Source organism: Archocentrus centrarchus, unplaced genomic scaffold (assembly GCF_007364275.1).
Source record: "Archocentrus centrarchus isolate MPI-CPG fArcCen1 unplaced genomic scaffold, fArcCen1 scaffold_27_ctg1, whole genome shotgun sequence".
In the NCBI taxonomy this organism is placed as follows: domain Eukaryota; kingdom Metazoa; phylum Chordata; class Actinopteri; order Cichliformes; family Cichlidae; genus Archocentrus; species Archocentrus centrarchus.
The window spans coordinates 2066058-2085280 of NW_022060257.1; the positions used below are offsets into that span (position 1 = coordinate 2066058).

Below are 19223 nucleotides of genomic sequence, written 5' to 3' on the forward strand. Positions count from 1 at the left end.
TAATGCCATAACATCTGGTTATAATTTGGTAAGTTGCAAGATTACCATCTGATGTTGTGACAGCACTGCCACACTGATGCAGTTTACTAACATAAATATAATTTACATTTTGTTGTAATATTTCCATAAAGAATTGACTGATATTCTCAAGTATACAATACACAAAATGTATTGCTAATAACTTTGATTACTATCAACAGCAAATCATTAGCTTAAATTAGTCTGTATTGTTGTGCTCCTCTTCCCATCACAGCACATAAAGCCCCCCCCCCCCCGTTTCTCCACTGTGTCCATTTTTCATTTATTTGTGTGCAGTCTGTTCCAATCTATTCATTTCCCACACTGACTGAGTGGGAGTTTATGCTCTGAGCCAGTACTCAGCATTGTTCAAAACACTCCCACCTCTGTGCTGTATCTAGAGCCTTCTCATCAGTACAAACAACTGTGACAGCACTTTATTTTTATAGTCAGTTTAGAGCCTTATGATTTGATTACGGGGTAGACTCGGTGCAGCCCAGGGGTCTAAAGGGCCTTGAAAAAGAGTATCTGCTCCAACTACATTAAATGCAGCGTCATAAAGTTTCTATAAAAGCACCACTCTGAGTGAAAATGGTCCTTTCCACAGTATCCTCCTGACATCCACACACACTCTCGCAGGTTGCCTGCCTGCCTGCCTACTGCTCAGCTTTGGACGGCCTCCTCTCCCCGTGGGTGGAGTTTCATCCACCGACGTGCTGGTGAAGCTGGTTCCTAAGACAACACATGAAACATGCATTTGCATTAGCGAGGCTCGTTTCAACACCGACGCGCAGAGCTGACGGTACCGCCCGCACCCCACGCTGCAAGAGACCCCGTGAGAAGAAAGGTGCCAACACAACCGCGACTTCCTGCACACACTGTAAACTACAGCGGATATATGATGCAAAGTGTTTCAGCGACAGTTTAAAGCCGAGCTGCACAACGACGCTGGGACTCAGTCTATGTAAGAGCACTATATTTGTGTTGTACTATTTCATTGGAAGTAAATGATCTTAAACGGTTAAAATTTTAAGTTTGTCTAACAGTAGATGCGACATGTTTAGCAAAGTGTAAACTTGTTATTGACTACAGTAGAAAACACGAAACTGTGAAAGTGCGCACAGGTTCCCAGCCCAAGGCCGGCATTCATAGTGTGGTCTCCACGGACTCTAAAGAGTCGCTTTTTTTTTTTACACGAAGTGGTGTAGAAAGAGAGAAAAATGATTATGAATTTTGACTTTGCATCTGACTCTATAAGGCCTCCAAAGTACGCCCTTTACCCCAATTGCTCTGCATTGTGGTTACATTTTGCACATCCTTAAAGCTGCACTAATAATAGCTATTTGAATTTTACAAACAGAACAAATTATAAAGTATAACGTTAAATTATTTGTAGTTGTGGCAGACCCATTTAAGTGTCACCTGATGCAGTTTAGCTCAGCTTTAAACCAAGGAAACCCTCTAAGCCAGTGATTCTCAAAGTGTGGGCTGGGGTCCCCTGGTGGGCCGCGAAGGTACTGCAGGTGGGCCGCAGTAATGACAGAATACTTAATAATAATTAATTATATAAAAAGTCAGTTAAAACTGGCAACAGGAGGTGGTTGGTTTGTGACATTACTCATTACATATAGCACCTAATCATAACAACAGTCACCTCAAGGCACTTTATATTGTAAGGTACAGACCCTACAATAATACAGAGGAAGCTCCAACAATCAGATGACCTCCTATGAGCAAGCGCATGGCGACAGTGGGAAGGAAAAACTCCCTTTTAACAGGAAGAAACCTTTAACAGAACCAGGCTCAGGGAGGGGCAGCTTGCTAGCGCTATGCTAGTGCTAATGGCCACACCAGCTTGCTAATTGTAGTGACAGTGAACAGTTCCAATAGTGAACCCTTGAAATTCTTAGCCCAGCTGGGTTAGACAGCTGGGTTGGGTGACCTGATAACATCTGATAAAGAAGGATCACAGGTCACGTGGGGTGGGTGCAGTGTTAATTCAGCATCATATCAGATCATTATACAGGTAAGATGTTGCTTCCTGCCATGGCATTTAGGCTTGTTGCACCTCCACCAGTGCCATTAGGTCAGCTGCAGGGTCGTTAGCTGGTGCACTGATGTTATATGATGAATAATAATAAACATGAACAGGTCAGTTTGTAGGTCTTTTTCTTCCAAGGCACTGATATTCTTTTGCAAAAATATGAGATTTTATTTTTATAACTATAATGCATGAAGTGACAGCTATCTCAGAGTCCAGTGTCTTGTCTGTCAGTCAGTCTTCATGTTAGTTTTCAGTGTTGCTTGTTGTCCTAAATGTGTCTTTGTAAAAAGCTGTGTGTGTGCTTTTTGTGTGTGGCTCCTCCTCAGTTTCTGCACAGAGACCTCTGGATTTGTTCCACCGCAAGATGCACATGAATAGCTTATTAAATCAATGGAGTAAGTATTAAGATTAATTTTCAAACTTTTTTCATGGTGTTTGCATTAAAAAAAAAAAAAAGTCTTCATGCACACCGTTACACTCTAAATGCAACAACTCCAAAGTTATCTGACAGTGAACTGAGAAATCACACTTGTCTTGAGCTGTGATGTGTTTTCAGCGCTGCACTGCTTGATGTCAGTGTGTCACCTCCATAGCAGCATTTATTGTATGTGTTAAATCAATGTGTGTTTGATGAACTCTCGCTTCAAGCAGGTGAGTCTGCTATAGGGTATTTGTGTTTAGCTCTGCAATGTTCTGAAATAGAAAGACATTGCTCAGCAGCAGCCTGTCTAAATGTGTCCAAAGATGATGTGTTAGGGAGGTGTCCTGTTACCTGGCCTGGATGTTCAACACATCCTTATAGACTAGAAGTTCTTTTTTTTATCTTTTTTTTTGTAACCAGTCTCATATGTCTGCATTTAAACAGAGACTAAAGAGTAATGACTGGTGACTCACTAAAATAATACAGAGTATTTTTTTATTTAACAGATTATTGCAGTAATTTTAAAACAGAACATAATCTTTACTGGGGCATGTTAGAAGTTGTAGTGGCTTAAAAGACAGCCACCTTTGTGACACTGAAAACCCAGTAATTAACAGATAACCCATAAATCTTAGTGGTTAATAGTCTAAACCTCTCCTAGTAGTTACCATAGCTTTCCCAATAGTGAATTTGCTATTCAGTGTGTGTGTGTGTGTGTGTGTGTGTGTCGACATTATGTTTAATATTTACATTTTTTTTTAATTTATCGTGTGTCGCTGTGAATTATTGTAAAATAATTTCTCCGCTGATATTTCTTGTTTCTTTGTTTTGACATTTCTTTCATCAAAACTTTTCAAAGCTACTAAAAAGTCTATTGTCTATTATTTTAGTTGATCTGACCTTGCTGGACTGTGGGGGCATGAGCTATTCATGCTGTACAGTTGCTGGAGACTGCGGCACGACCAAAATGATTTTGGCTGTGTGCAATGAATTTGTGATCTTGTTACCTTTTGAAATAGTTGCTTCAAAGACAGGAACCAGGTCTGTGAATGCTCAATGAGTTGTGGTCTTGCGGTCCCCCCTTTGTGTCAAATTAGTTGCAATGTTGGCAATCTGTCTGCATTTATAAATTAGATAGCAATTATTTGCAAACCTTCAACAATCTCTCTGACAGTGATTGCTGTCAGTCCAAGTCAGACTGCAACTGTTTGCCTTCGATCAGGTGACCTGTGCAATCGCCTTGCCATCAAAAGTGGTCGTGAGTGTGCAACATTCTCAAACTCTGGGCAACCATTTAGTCACCATATGTTGCAATCGGTTGCAGAGTGTGAAAAAAAAAAATCACCAGGCAGACACCTTTTTTTTGTAGATGAATGGTGGTTTGCTGTCCTATTTTTACTTGTGACGGAGCCGTTATTGCTTTGTATTAGGAGGCAGCTTTGTCAGTATCATCCAGGGTTTATTGGTTGAGCCAATTTAATATAAGGTTGCTCGGCTAACGTTATCTATGGTGGTGCATGAGATAAGTGCCCTAAGTCAAAAGTATTCCCATGTTTTTTTTTTTAATTTATTTAATCAGATATCAATATATGCCCCTGTAATCAACACAATATTGCCATGCAAAATAGCGCAATACTATGCTGTATCACTTTTTTGGTTTGCTTTTTCCCCACTTCTAGTACACAGACACTAACTCTTTATCTTTAAGACTTACAGAAGATCCACGGAGGGAGAGATTGGCAGGCAGAGATAATGAAATGTCAGTGAAATTTAGCAACTTGACAGACGAACTAACCTTTAATTAGGGACTCACCCACTTGGCATCTTTAAAGTTGTTTTAACTTTGAGGCAAGTGACTGAGCTCACCAGTTGGAGCAAATATACCACTTACTCACATGAAAGGGTGGTAAATAAATTAAACGGTCACCTACTCAACAAAATCCTCCAATGCTTGCTAACAAGGCTTTAGACACCTACCTAGCTTGTTGAGTAGCCTGTGCTTATGACTTTCAGATTATTAATCAGCATCAAAGTGAGGATAGCATTAGCTGTGTTAACTAGCTCCTGTTGGCTAGTGTCGCAGAGAAAGATGCTCTTTTTGCTCTTTACAGAGTTCCGTTTTCCTCTCTAATCGTCTTGTAGTAGAAGTAACTCTGAATTAACCAGCTAATGTTGGCAGCTATGTCAACAGTGTCTTTTGTTACTGACCCATTATCATCAGTCTATTAAATTAATAAAAGAGAGCAGAGCTATCTACAAAAGGTATGAGATTGTGCTGCCCCCCGGCCAAAACAAACACCTACTTCTGAGAATTGCCATTTGCAATTTGATAGAAAGAACTATATGTAAATATAATAAAACAACTTTTTCGCTGCTTGCTCACACGTAGAATGCATATCTTGACTTTTTCTGATGACCTCAGGCTTATCTTGCTTTAAATGGTCTGTAGGGGTAGTGAGTTAAATAAATATATTTGTGCTTAGATTTTTAACTCTGTCAGCTTTTGGCGTTGTAATGGGCATGCTGTCTCAAGGTCAGAATTTTACTGCTTTTTTACCTTCACACTTCTTCTGCTACATGCCTGGGAATCTTGGCTGATTGGCTGCCAGGCTCATGTTTGCACTGATTGTGTGGGATGGAGCGTGCAGTTAAAAAAGAAGTTCTTTGCAAGTCATCTGTGGCGTCTGCCTCGATCCATGACTAAGGAAAGGATTTGTCTTTATAGGCAGACTTGCTGTGGTGTTGTCTGACTATTGCCCATCTATGTCCCATCTAGTGCCCTAGATGGAGAGAGGGACAGAGAGGGAATCCTATGAATTCTCCCCACACTTCTTCTGATACTTTGTGATATATGAATACAAATGTAAGACACGTTGCCTTCATTTTTGCAGAGCTGAAAGCTACTTCTGCCTTTCACGACTGATTTAGACTTCTGCAGTAAAATCTTTGTAGAGCCTACAACGTAAGCTACATTAGTGGCCAATGTCAGTGCCAGCATTTCTGGTTCTGAGTAGTGCATTATGTGTTAATTACCTTGTGGTTGTGTTTTGGGAATTGTGTTCATGTCTTTTGTTCTGTCTCTCTCCCCTCAGCCCCAAGTGGTCACGCAGATGACTGCCCCTCCCTGAGCCTGGTTTTTCCTTCCCACTGTTGCCAAATGCTTGCTCATAGGGGGTCGTTTTGACTGTTGGGTTTTCTCTGTAATTATTGTAGGGTTTTTACCTTACAATATAAAGCACCTTGAAGCGACTGTTTGTTGTGATTTGGCACTATATAAATAAAATAAAATTGAATTGAATTGAATAGTATTTTCTATATGGTCCACAACAGAAACACATATCCCTCTTTCCCACTAGGACCTCCAGTAGTAGGCTTGACTCGACTCTACTTGGTTTTAGGGTTTTCCATTAGGTGCTACTACCTGGTGCCAGGTACTTGTTTTAGTACTCAAGCAAGCTGAGTCGAGCTAAAAATGTGATGTCAACAGACGGCATACCACTGATTGGCTGGGGAATAACTGTTTGTGTTTGTGTTGCATACAAATGATATCACGAGACTTTCTGTCCACCTTGCTATAATGACCCCAACCACAGTACTCAATTGTAATGGAAAACAATCGAAAGTAGGGTAGGTACTAGTGAGAAGAGGTTATAAAATGGCAAGACTTTTTTCCCTCCTGGGTCCCCACTTTTTTGTTATGATCAGTTTTTTTTTCAAAGGAAAATATATTTAGCCCCCAAGTTTTTCCACTTCTTTGTACACTGAATTGTATCCAATTGTGTTACCTCTTACATATACATAGTGAGTTACCCATGATGGCACCTAGCAGGTACAGCTGCTTCCACCTTTTTAAAGCTACAGGTGTTAGCTACTTGTTTTTGGGTGTTGCATTCAGGTTATCCTTGGCAGCTTTGGGTGCATGTCCACTTTTTTTCTATATAGCATGAACTCGACAAACATTGATGTTTGGCTCAAACACTGGATGAGTTCAGTGCTGCCGCAGTAATGGTGGGAGGCAGAAGAAGGGGACAGAGATACATTGTGTTGTTTCCACGTTTTGTATGACTTCCAGCTCTGTTTCCAGCCCACTTACCCATCTTGTACAAGTGGTGTGTTGTTCTCAAGTGCGATTTTTCTTTTTCAGAAGAAAATATAGAGTGAAGCATCTCTCTGCCCAGTGTTTCCATAAGCGGTTGGGGTGCCACTCTCATGTGGAATGGAATCTGCACTGTTTGTTTGTATGCTGTGCATATCCACCAGGGTTATAATAGTTTTGGATTTTACATTATAGTTTAGTTTTAGTTAGTTTTTACTTTTTTTTCTCTAATTCAGTTAGTTTTAATTAGTTTTCAGAGTGGTTTTGCTCGTTTTTATTAGTTTTTATTTTTGGTTCCATGCTTAGTTTTAGTTAGTTTCAGTATTAGTTTTAGTATTTTCATACCTGATCAGGTGCAAGATTCAAGGCGCAAAAGTGACTATTGTGTAATGAAAACTTGACAAAAGATACAGTTTAAAGAAATATAGTCAACAACCAACTGTTCACAAGACATGCTAAATTTGTGTAATATTAAGGACACACATGAACATCAACAGGGAGAAACAAAGAAAAACATGAATTCCCAAACTCAATAAATTCTACAATAAACTCCACAATAAACTTCAGCATCAGTGCAGCAGATTAATAACGCCTACATGTGGTGTTAAACAAAAACAAACTCTTTGAAGGAGTCAAAGCTCAAATCCAGCTGCATCCTGATGTTCTCACCACCTGAAGCTGCTTCTGTTTTGGAGCTAGCTTGGTTAGATGTTCGCTAATTAAACCTGCAGGGTCTTTGTATATAACCTACGGAAGTGTCCGACCTCATGTCCGCATTTATGCTTGTGTAGCTGGATTGTGTGTGTTAATTACCTTGTGGTCGTGTGCAGGTGTTTGTACTCAAAGAACCTCCATACGGGACTCTGCCGCTTTCTCTGCAGACCGCAGCCATTACTTTGCGGACCAGCGCGGTGAGCGCACGCACATGCGCACTCACACAGTTGTCCTGTGGCGCTCCCAGCTTAAACTCGGAGAGCGGAAACAATGATTTCATATCAATCCACAAGGCTTAAAAAAAACCCCCAAAAAACAAGTTAATTTCAGTTAGTTTTAGTTAGTTTTGTAAACTCACAATTCAGTTTTAATTAGTTATCGTTTTTTCCTTTTAATTATAGTTTTTATTTATTTCAGTTAACGACAATGTTTTTTCAATTTCAGTTTTCGTTATTTCGTTCGTTTTCGTTAACTATAATAACCCTGATATCCACAGAGAGAAAGAGAGACACTTGCTAATATGGTGAGACTCTCACATTCCCAGATGGCCTGAATGCAATTGGAAAGATCTAAGAATTTTGGTTGATCACAACCATGAACATTTTTTGAAGTTTTATAGACCATGTGCATAGATGCAATCCCTTTACAGCACTCTGCATGGTTACCATAAAGTAGGTACTGGGGGGTCACATGTCCTACTGAAGGGCCCAGTGGAGCTATGGTTACAGTCAAATGATAAGGGTGCAACAGCTTGAGGAGGTTTCAAACAAATGCCATTTGAATTATTCACTTATTTTATGTACTTTTCCGCTAATTAGTTTACCATTGCTTCACTGGGGGCTTGGTTGTTAGATGCTACCATGTTTTCAAAGACATGGTAGCATCTAACAACCCTAGCTTTACATGTTATATTAATATAAAATATGCCTATGCTGTGCCTGAGCATCATGTGTTACATACGATACTGTATACGATACTGTACCTTCAGCAGTACACAGGACACAATCACATTTTGTTTGTGTTCTGTGTACTGGACTGTGTGTGTATATGAGGTAATGAGCAAAAGGAAGAGAGGCAATCAATCAACCAAGCCCCTGCATGGGATGTACCATCGCTCGATAGAGGAAGTGGCTGACATAAAGAAATCCTACCAGTGGCTAGAACAGGTTGGCTTAAAGGACATCACTGAGGCGCTGATCATGGCAGCTTAAGAACAGTTGAGTTGCTTTAATTGCCCAAACATTTCTTAACATGCTAATATTTTAAAATTAAATGTTGAACATATAATTTATTAAATATCCAGATGCTATAGCGTTGGGCGATTTGCTCCATAGTCTAATTGTCCTGTTGTCCCCCTTTGGCATCGCCAGTGGCAGATAGCATCACTGCCAGGTGGTCAAGGAGTTTATGCAACCTCCATAATGCACAGTGTGTGGCCCTCATGTCAAAATGAATAAATAATCATTCGCACTTATGGGCAATTTAAACATAAACATAGGAGAACCCGCAAACTCCCTAAAGAAAGGCCCTGGCCAGATGGTGGATTCAAACCCAGGATCTGTGAGGCAACAGTGGTAACCACCATGCTGCCCCTGCCTCTTGCCCTACGGCAGCTGAATTGGATAAGTGGAAGAAGATGGATTGATGGAATAAATAAATATTTAAATAAAATAGCACATGGGTGAAAGAGAAAAATGCACACAAATGAGTTTATTTCTCACAGGAAATAAATATAAACGAGCGTCTCTGCAAATGCACAATTACATTATGCTCTGACTTAAAAAAAAAAATCAGTCCAGCAGTCAGAAATAGCTTCCTGTTTTCTCTCATTTGATGATGATGGATCAGTGTCACTGCTCCACACACGCATAAATTCTCAGCATGAACCTGCGTATGGGCGCCCATCAGTTGCAGTGGTGCAGCCACTAAAAGAATGTTACCCAATCTGCCAAATGAACTAAATGAATTGTTTTTGGTTGCCGCCACAGTCACATTACCACTGCACTATGGTATTAAGAGATAAACCGCAGGGCAGAGCTCTTTACAGAATTACCACCATGACAACTTCCTATTGTATCTGAGAATGTTTCCATCCTCTTAATTATATTATAACTAAGGCATTGTGCAACTGAAACCGTAAACACTGCAGATTGTTCTTTTTCTTAATTGTACTGCTTGACACTTGATGTTCCAGATGTTCCAGTAGAAAGAAAACCAGATGCTGTGAGAGTCTGGGGTGGTGTGGCTCAAGTTGATCACAGAAATAGATTAAAGGTAAGAAAGAAACAAAAGCGCGTAACTTGATCTTTAGCACAGCAAACCAAGGCAGTGAAAGAGGTCAGTGGAGCAGAAAGACGTGGAAGAGGAAATGTACAGAGTATAATTTCCAAAGTGGCGAGTCATTGTTCCAAGGAAAAAACTCCCCTGGAGTGCGTGTTTAAATCAGCTGAGGTGCCTTCATAAATTGAATCACAGTTGGAAAGATTAGTCAGTGACATTTACAGTATTTTCAGTACTTGATAGTACAGCTTGGTTAAAAAGATTTTACAGACTTCTTATGCCGAAAGTTGCTGATTGCGTAGATGTTCTCTGTAAATACGACAGCATGCTGAGCTACAGATGTCCTGTTGATTAAAACCGTAGCAGCGCAGTGCTGCATTGGTCAGCTCATAGCAAGAAGGCTTTAGATTTGAACCTGTCTAAAGACATGTTTGTTGGGTTAAGTGATGGTAAATGGTTTAATCTCTGTTAGCCTGTTTCAAACAAACAAACAAACCTAATGGAATTTTCCAAATTAATGGCTCTAGAGGGCCAAGCATGCTAATTTGGCCTCTTTATCAACTTTTGAAAGTTTGTTTCTGTTATCTGATGCACTTACTGTCATGCAGCAACTTGAAGACCAGCATTTATACTGTACCTGAGTATCAGTATATTGATAACAAGGCTGACTTAGACATGATGAGCAACCAGTACCAGATACATGTTGCGTAGCTAAGTAACAGCTAGCTGGCTACTCATCCCATGCTGGCAAGTACTGTAGGAAGCAAATATCATTTATCTGTCTTTGCTGTTTGCCATTATATGATTTGATGGCTAAAATCAATACCCTTAAGGTTCTTCTTATCTAGGTCTGGGTTGCAGTGTAAATAGTCTGGTACTTATATAACACCTTTCTACTCATTCACCCAATAACATTCATACTATGCTTTTATTGCACGCACTCACACTCCAGTAGATGCATCAGGAGCAACTTGAGCATATTTCAACAAGTGGACTGGAGGAGTCAGGGATCGATGCACCGATCTTCCAACTGGTAGAAAATTGGCTCGACCCCTGAGTCACAGCAGTCCTGAAGTAGCAATCTAGGCAGAAACACTTCTGTGTCAATATCATGTGACATTATACATGAGGTAATTGGCAAGTTGACCAAAATTTACCAAAAGTATAGCCGGTCAGTATGGTACAGTGCTTTGTTTCTGTAGTTTGACCCTTGCTAAGCAACATGATGTTTGTGGGGTTAAACATTTCCATAATAGCAGCGACCTCCAACAATCAGAGACGTCACTGTTTTTGATTTGTTGTCCTTGTGGAATTTGGGTTGGAGTCTGTTGTGCTTGGAGCTGGAGGCTTGTTGATGTTAGTGATTAATGGACTCCATTTGTAAGCTATTGTTATAGCTATTGTTGCTCACTCCTGATGCTGGAGCAGTAGAGAAGTATAGAGGCACTCTGGAGCAAGCATGTCACAATTTGCTAACATAAAACTTAGACAACAAACTACATAAATGCATGAATGTGCTGCACGCTATTTAAATGCATTTAAAAGCTTTCAGAGTTTTAAGAGTTTAGAAGCACGGATTGTATTCTTTAGCCCTTAATGCTTTATGTTCTGTAATATTAATGGTGATTCTGCATCACTGCTTTGTCGACCACCAAGTGTGGTTGACGCCAATGGGGAGCCACAGCTATGTGTAGTCTTGCTCTGGCCCTCCCTTATTGATCTGATATCAGCCTGTCTGACGCATCAGTATCCTCTAGCCTGCCATCTCTGGTTTTGCAAACTTGCAGATGAAGGCAGAGCTCTGAGGCTCCTGTGGCTCCAAGACAAGCGTCACGTCGCTTTGGAAAATCCATGAAGCAATTAACAGCTACTGTGGCTTGGCTCAGGCTAGTTTAAGTGCTCAGCTTTAATGCGTCAGGCTACTGCCAAAAATGTCATGACTAGAGGGCTGTTACGTGCAGATTAATGCTCTGCTGTGGTGCAGTTACCCACATCATCTGCATGCTTTATGCCTGAAGTCAGTGTGGCACTGAGGATGCTGCTATCCGCTCAAGTCCTGGCTACAATATCAATTCTTGACAGAAAACTGGACATTTTTTTTTCTAGCAGAGGTGTGATGAGTTTTGATACAACCACCTAAAATTCCACCCTTTTCTCAGTAATAAACAGAGTTGAAATTTCTTTCTAATAAACTTGTTCCTGTTATTTCAGTGCAGTCCAAAGTTGTGTCTTTGTATTTGAATGCTCTTTCATCCTCCAGGATTTTCAGCTTGAAATTCAGCCTTTCTGTGAAAACAGAGGAAGCCAAGAATGTTATTCATCTACCAAAGCCTAAAACATGTGTGTATGTCAGAGCAGGAGGCCTATCCCAATTAAAATAATCACAACTCACTGAATGTTCAATTAATTTTTCCAGCTGTAGGTTTGTTACAAATAACAGATTTGTATTACAGGGTAATTACCAAAATGTTTCAAAAGATTAAATGTCAGATACATTTCAAGAGAGTCATTGTGCCAGTTTGTACTATTAAAATAACTGTTCCTCATTTGTTTGTTAGCCTTATGTAGCATAACAGTAGAGATATGTAAAAATATAGCTATGTCCCATGGATGGAATTTTGGAGATAATACTTGAAATATTTGAAGAAGAAAACATTTGATCCTCTTTGACACAAGGCCCACAAAAGAAACTGATATACTTGATATAAGTCAACAAAAATATATAAGCAGATGTACAATCATCTGTGGAAAATGTAAATACAACCATAAGCTTCTTTTGGTTGTATTTACAACCACAAGAAGCTGCAGAAACAACCTCTTATATTGCATTTTGCATAACTGTCAACTTGCTGAAATTTTTGACCCCCTCTTCCTACATCATTTCTTCAGTTACGAGATGTTTGTGGGTTTCTTGTGTGTACTGCTCATTTAATATCTGCTCCACAACAGTTCAGTGTGATTCACATGTGGGATTTTTGGTAGGTTGTTCCAGAACCCATCATTTTGTCTGGCTGAGCCATTCATTATGGATTTGCTAGCATGCTTAGGATCATTATTCTGTTGAAACGTCCACTCACAGTTCAGCTCATTTCCTTACATCAACTTCACACACAAAATCGTGCAGAATTCATAGCTGAATCACTTATTATATAATCTGCCCAGTCTGAGGCTGATGTGGTGTTCAGTCCTGGATAAATTGGCAGTCTCCATCAGATGAATCATTCATTTCAAATATTATGGAGATCTTTTTAATCCTGTGAGGCCGAAGTCAATCTTGATGATGACTCTAAAGGTTTACATATTCTGAAAAAAATGTTTTGACAGTCAGGGGACAAAGAAACAATCATTCTAACTGACACACATCAAAAGCTATTTCCAATCTTTCCAAAAAAAAAAGTAAAAGGCATTTTTGCTTTTCTCCCAAACATACTGTAGGGTTAGGGTTTGGTGCTAGGGTTGATGTCATCACTGATGAGGGAAAGGTTCTCAGAGCTTTAAATTCCTTGCCAGAATCAGACATCCAAACGCTTTTATCTGAAGGTCACAGGAAGCTTTTTATGTGTTGGCGTGACGAGATACACTTCAGAAGAAAAGACATCATCAGACCTGAGATCAGAGGTTGAAATAACTCTTCTGAAGAGGTTTGGTGGAACTTAATCTGGTATCATATTCTAATTTCTTGGATTTAAAAATGTGAAAAATGTAGGGGTATGTGTTCCCATCATTGTGTCGTGCGTTTGCCTGAATACTTTAAGGGATCTCACACGCGTTTCCTTTGGGAAGTTAATGTGTCATCAAGCTCATTATCCCCTGTTTGGTTTAATGAAGAGTGGATTGAGCGATCATTTTCACTTGTATCTGCCGAGACCCTTTAGTGACTCATATCAATTTGGCTTCAAGTGGTAATATCTGAGTCTAGAGAGACACTGCACTGATGTCACCTAATGAGGTAAAATTCCTGTATTCATTCTTCTCCCAGTGTGATCTTTTTGACATTTTTCTGTGAGAATCCTTGTGTTGAGAGGCAGAGCACTGGGGAAAACTCTTGCCCTGGTGTGAAGTGGTATTTACTGTGCAATTTTCTCGAACAGCATTCCTTATCAGCTGGCAGGACGTCATTGTGGTCATGGCCAGCCTTACTGTTCCCGTTGATGGCGAGTATTGGTCAGACAGGTCAAACTCACAGCGGGTTGTGATAACAACATATTCCTGCAATTTGCTTGCCTAACCTTGTCATTCCATGTGTGGAGGGAAAAAAAACACATATGGAGCTAATACTGAACATGTTGTGGCTCACTTGCAGCAACCACAGCAGCCAAGTCATTCTTTGCTTGATGGGACATATTGTTTAAATCTTTATAGTAGTGTTAATATATAGTATGGAAGCAGATTCCTGTTCTGTCATCTAAATGTGGATGTTGGAGCTGGTAGAAGATCATGACAAGTGGTAAACCCAAAGTGCAGGCTTAAAAATGTTCAGAGCCTACTTATGATGCAACACTTGGAATGTTCATGTTTGCCCGGAACTTTGATGGAGACAGTGGAGGGGGAAAGAGAGAAAAGCAGACAGAAACAGAATGTGGGAATGTGCCACAAACTGAAACTGAGACACAGACCGTGGAATGTGTTTACCTTCGGCTGTAGCCTTGTGGCTTTGCTGAATGTGTAACTGATGCATACAGTTGGCGCAGTGGAAGCTGCAACATTATGCTTCCAGTAAATTAATGAAAGTGGCAATGACTGGATGTGGGAACAGTAGACTGCAATTCTATATATATTTTTTTTTAATATTTTGGTTGATGTTCTTGTTAAGCGTGATACTAATAGCAGGATGAAAACAGGGAAATGATAGCAAAGGTGAATAAATGAAAGGGTGAGAGATCAGAGTTGAACTCTCTGGTGAAGCTGATGAAGATGTTTCAGTGGACAGAAATTTATCAAGATAAACTCATCTGGTTCTAAACAACAGGTGTGTCACTGGATGAAATTAAATAGGTTTTCAAAGCATGTGATCAAAGTGACATGCAGTACAAAAACAACCTTAGAAGATTTTTTTGACAGTAGGAGCCTCAGATGAATGTTAGGTTGGGTACACTTCATGTTGCCTTTGACATTTAAATGCACCAAACTGGCTCATTAGTATTAGCTCATTTCCACTTTAGGGTCCAGGCCAGTGGTTTTTTTCGCACCCTTATCTTATACATAGGCTACAAAGTCTGGAGACGCTACTTATCCATATGCAGGGGTGTTTCCAGGATCCAAGAGCAAGTTCTATCAGAAATGAGAAACAAACAAAAGCACTCAAAAACTGGTTGAAATTTTAAGTTAGTTATAATGATTTTAATGTGCAAAGACCTGTTGTCTCCACTGTAGGTAAAGATGACATTTTAATAAGTAATCAGTTTTGAAATCCTTGAAATACCAAAGTTTTAATGTGTTTTTTTTTTTTTTTATGTGTAACTGTCCACTTTTGTATGTTTTCATTCTGTGTCTATAAAAGGGAAGGAGTTCTCCAGAAGGCATACTTTATGTATACTATTGCGTTACATGTTTTCTTCCTGAGAAAGATTGGTTTGAAGTCACTATTAAGCATTGAATCCAGACTATGAGTATGTTGAGAATCATGAGTATACTCGGGAAACTCATGCAGCCAGTGGATCAAAGAAAATGATGTTTTTGATAATGTTATTTCACTAAAATGTGTCAGTTTTCCCAGAAATAATTACATTTTATTCAGTTACACTTCATCATAACATCATAACAATGCAGTCTAAAAGCTTGCTGACAAGTTTGAGGGCATGATGTTCTTCATCTTACAAATTTGGGAACCAACCAGTCAGGACGAATAAGGAGGAGAGCTGATGGATGGAGGCAGCAGAGAAGAGATGTGGAGAGATTGACAGTTAGATGATGGGGCTGCACTGTAAGCATTTCTCTCTGACAGCACCAGAGCTGAAAGTGCAGTGATTGTTTAGTCTGAAGCTGAATGAACAAAAGCACTGTGAATAGCTGGGGTTGATTCCCCCGACTTTATTGACAAAACCCTGCCAATTGTTTTAGCGTGTCAGCGCGCGCTTTCCACCAGCGTCATTGTAAAGGCGACTGAGGGTGTTGTTGGGGGAAAAACAAACTGACCTTCAATGCTATCACACCAGCACTGTGTGACTGGAATTAGGTCAGGACTACCCTCTTTGTGAGGAACAGAGAGCAGTCTTCGCTGTGGGAAGTTTATCCTACCCAGCTGCACTTCAGAGTTGCAACCAGTAGTTTTAAGAAGAGAATGAAGAGAATATGGAAATGATGCCTAGTAGTTGTGGCTACTATGGCTGGTGGCCCACCAGGCCTAAGTTTATGCCATGACAGGTCTAAGTCAGGGTTACCACCTATGATAAATTAGACCTCAGAGGATCTCAAACATAGAACTGTAAAGTAAGAAAATTGACTTCACTAGATATCATTTTACACAAGTCTAAATCACCATTAACCACAACCTTATGAGAGCAAGGTTAATGGTGATTTAGTTAGCCTAACGTAAAGCCTCTTTTCCACTAGTGCCTACCAGGATCGACGCGACTCGGTTTCTTTTTCCATAACAACTGAGTACCGCCTCAGTGTGGGTGGGGTCATTATATCAAGGCCTTCAAAAGTCCTTCAATGTCATTTGTATGCAACGCAAAGTCGTTCCCTCTAGCTCCCCCAGGAGTCTGTTATCAGCCCCAAAACACAAAAACGTCAGTGTTGGTTAGTGTGTAGCCATTTCCCTTGTTGCTGGGTTTCAAAAACAGCGGGTTTGATTCATGTGAAGGAGTTGCTCTCATGACTCATTTAGTGACATCACTCCCTGGCCAATCAGTGGCATGCAATCTGTTGACATTTTCAGCTTGACTCAGCTTGCTTGGAACCCTGGCTGAGTAGGTACTAAAAAATGGATCTCATACCAGGTAAGAGATCCATTTGTGGATCTCTAATGGGTAAACCCTAAAAACTGCATCAATCCGAGCCGAGTAGGTACTAATGGGAAAGAGGCCTGCGTATACCAAAAACTAAAACACTAAAAACCAATGATGGGCAGAGAGTGTCTGAACCAAAATGTCTTTAAATTAGTGGCAGGGAAGCTAGTCAAGGCTAGAGCACTAGCTCTGGTGCTGAGTTACAGCACAGGACAGATTTTAACCCTCACTTTACATCTTAAACTAGTCCTGTAAACTCAATATCAATACGAAAGTAAAAGGACTGGGTTGAGGTTTGGGGAATGGGGGTTAGAGAGTGTGGGTTTACTCAGAAATACCATAAAACAGCAAAACCCACAGTGCATAGTTTGCCTCTTAATAACTTCTCTGGAGCCTTAGACAGAAAGTGATGAGTTTCTAATAGTCAACAGCAGGGCTGGTTCATAGCTGCTGTGTTGGGGGTGGGCAGCTAGATATAATAGAGTGGCACTTGGGGCATGACAAAGCCGTGCGTTTGACTAGTAACCCACAAGTTTGCTGATTTGAGTCACTGTTCAGACTCTGGCTTCTCTTCTGTCCCAGTTAAAATCCCTGACAAACATAAGTATAACAAACACCTCGATTAAAGTAATATGTAGAACATTTTGTATTCCATATGCCTCAGCTGGTTTCTTGAGTAGCAGTCACCAAGATCTGCACATTTATTCTCCATAAGTATAACACACTTAACTTGAACAGAGGCTGACAGTTTTTTGTATCTGTTAATGTTGTGTCCTCACAGTATTTGCAGTACAAGCCAGATGAAAATATTTAATGATAAAGTTAATGTTCACTGAAGCAATCACATCACTCTAGATTAAATGTAAATATTCAATTCAATGCAATTGTCACAAGAAGTACACAAGGATCTTGAAACTAACAATTCAGCACCATAATGGCTTGAACAGAAGTAACAAGTGTTTTTTTTTTTTTTCTGACAAAAACAGGCAGTAGTGATCCATCACAACGTTAAACATATTAGTTAAGGCGTCAGTCACACAGGCCTAGAGACCAGTTTGCTGACCTGAGAGAGAAAGAGGGAGAGGGCATCACAGTGCATCTTTGTGCCATAAAAGCAGCTACTACAAGTACACAAGAACTGCAGACACTTCTGACTTTATAGCATCTACAACAACTCAGCACAACATATTGACTTATCTACTTGAGTTAGAATAGTATATACATTTCACTGTGATTTTACAAGTAGCAGGACTGTGTGTGTGTGTGTGTGTGTGTGTGTGTGTGTGTGTGTGTGTGTGTGTGTGTGTGTGCTTTATTTATTGCCTTAATCTAAGTTCATAGTTGAACAGCAATGCAGACTCCAGGACACTCAGCACTTCATCATCATCCACACAGATGTGTGGGTGTCTGCCTGTTTTACTGTGGACTTGTCCATAGCCACACTACACTACGATGCACCAACTATACACGTGCTCTTTCAGTGGTCTTAAAGCAGACCTTAAAAAAAGAAATTTCTCCTCGGCCGTGGTGTCTGTGTAACCCACATAAAATGGGGATGCCTCTTTAAGAAGCAGGGGTTAGGGAAGCTAGGTAGTCTACCTGGCCAATAAAAAAGTTTAGTTCTGGTGTGTATCAGCCAATCAGAATGCAGACCGCCGCTGTAGGTCCCGCCCTCCTTCCCCGTGTCGGTAGCATTGTTTGTGTGAGCGTGAAGATCCGCCATGAGGAGGAGACTGCTAAGCTGTGCAGCGTGAGAGTCTGTGTGTTAAGACGATTATAGTACTGGATACGAACTTGAGACGAGCTCTTTTGCAATTGCAATTGCTGTTTGCCATCTGACTTCTAAGCTGGAAGTCGTGAAGTGAGTAAATAGATTGAGCTTCAGTTTTCTGCCGAGCACTGTTAGAGCTACCTCGTTAGCCTTGTTAGCTCTTATTGGCTACTGGTTTCCTTGAAGTTCATCTCGTTCCCCGTTCAGCTGAAGTGCCCCACGTGTCCGGACTGAGAGCCACCATATTGTTGTCCCAAACGTGTCGCATTGAGATCGGTCAGGTTTTTTTCCCATGCTGGATTGTTCCTGAGGTGGATTCCTCCTGTGACTGTGATGGCGAGCCATCCCACCTGAACTTAGAGAAAGAACTGGATCCCTTCTTTTCCATTTGGAGTCTTGCTGCACCCTGCGGTGTGGTAGGCCTGTATCACTCATACCTTCACACACAGTTGGTTATGCGTGAGACCACTGACTGACATTTTTTGCTTATTGTTTCATCCTGGAATTTTGGACATTACCCTTTGGACAAGTTTATTTCAGACATTATAACAACCTGCTGTGTAGGAAATCCTCCTCATGTGAATGGTGTTGAGTTGAACCTGATTTGGAACTGAAATTGATTAATCTGTTGTTCTGTTGTCCATTACAATTTGGAATTCAGATTACCAGGGTGCACCCAACAGATTTGATATTGAGAATTAGCACTTGGCCAAGTAGTATTATTATTTTATGTATTTTATTGTGTGTAATTTCATTTTCATAATTGTGAGCCTTGTACAACTGTTCGTCAATTTTATGGTTTATGTCACTAAAGTTGGTTGTCCTTTAAAATTATCCAGCTGCCTTTGTGTGTCACTTAAACGCCTCATTGTGCTCCCATAGCCGAACCTATTGGCCCATTCATCTAGAATATATAATACCTTTCTCTA

At 40.3% G+C, this 19223-nt stretch overlaps 1 protein-coding gene across 3 annotated transcripts in view; it reads left to right on the forward strand.

Moving 5' to 3' along the window:
- The first annotated feature begins 698 nt into the window (after positions 1–698).
- Positions 699–19223, forward strand: part of LOC115776212 (dual specificity testis-specific protein kinase 1) — a 40304-nt gene continuing 21779 nt past the window's right edge. The window contains exons 1-2 of one of the 3 annotated variants that reach the window (XM_030723813.1): positions 699–982; positions 2389–2457. In XM_030723813.1, the coding sequence (XP_030579673.1) occupies positions 763–982; positions 2389–2457 (289 nt within the window). In that variant the 5' untranslated portion in view covers positions 699–762. Of the gene's footprint in view, positions 983–2388; positions 2458–9487; positions 9568–19223 lie in introns of all 3 variants that reach the window. The other 2 variants (XM_030723815.1, XM_030723814.1) reach the window with 2 other exon arrangements.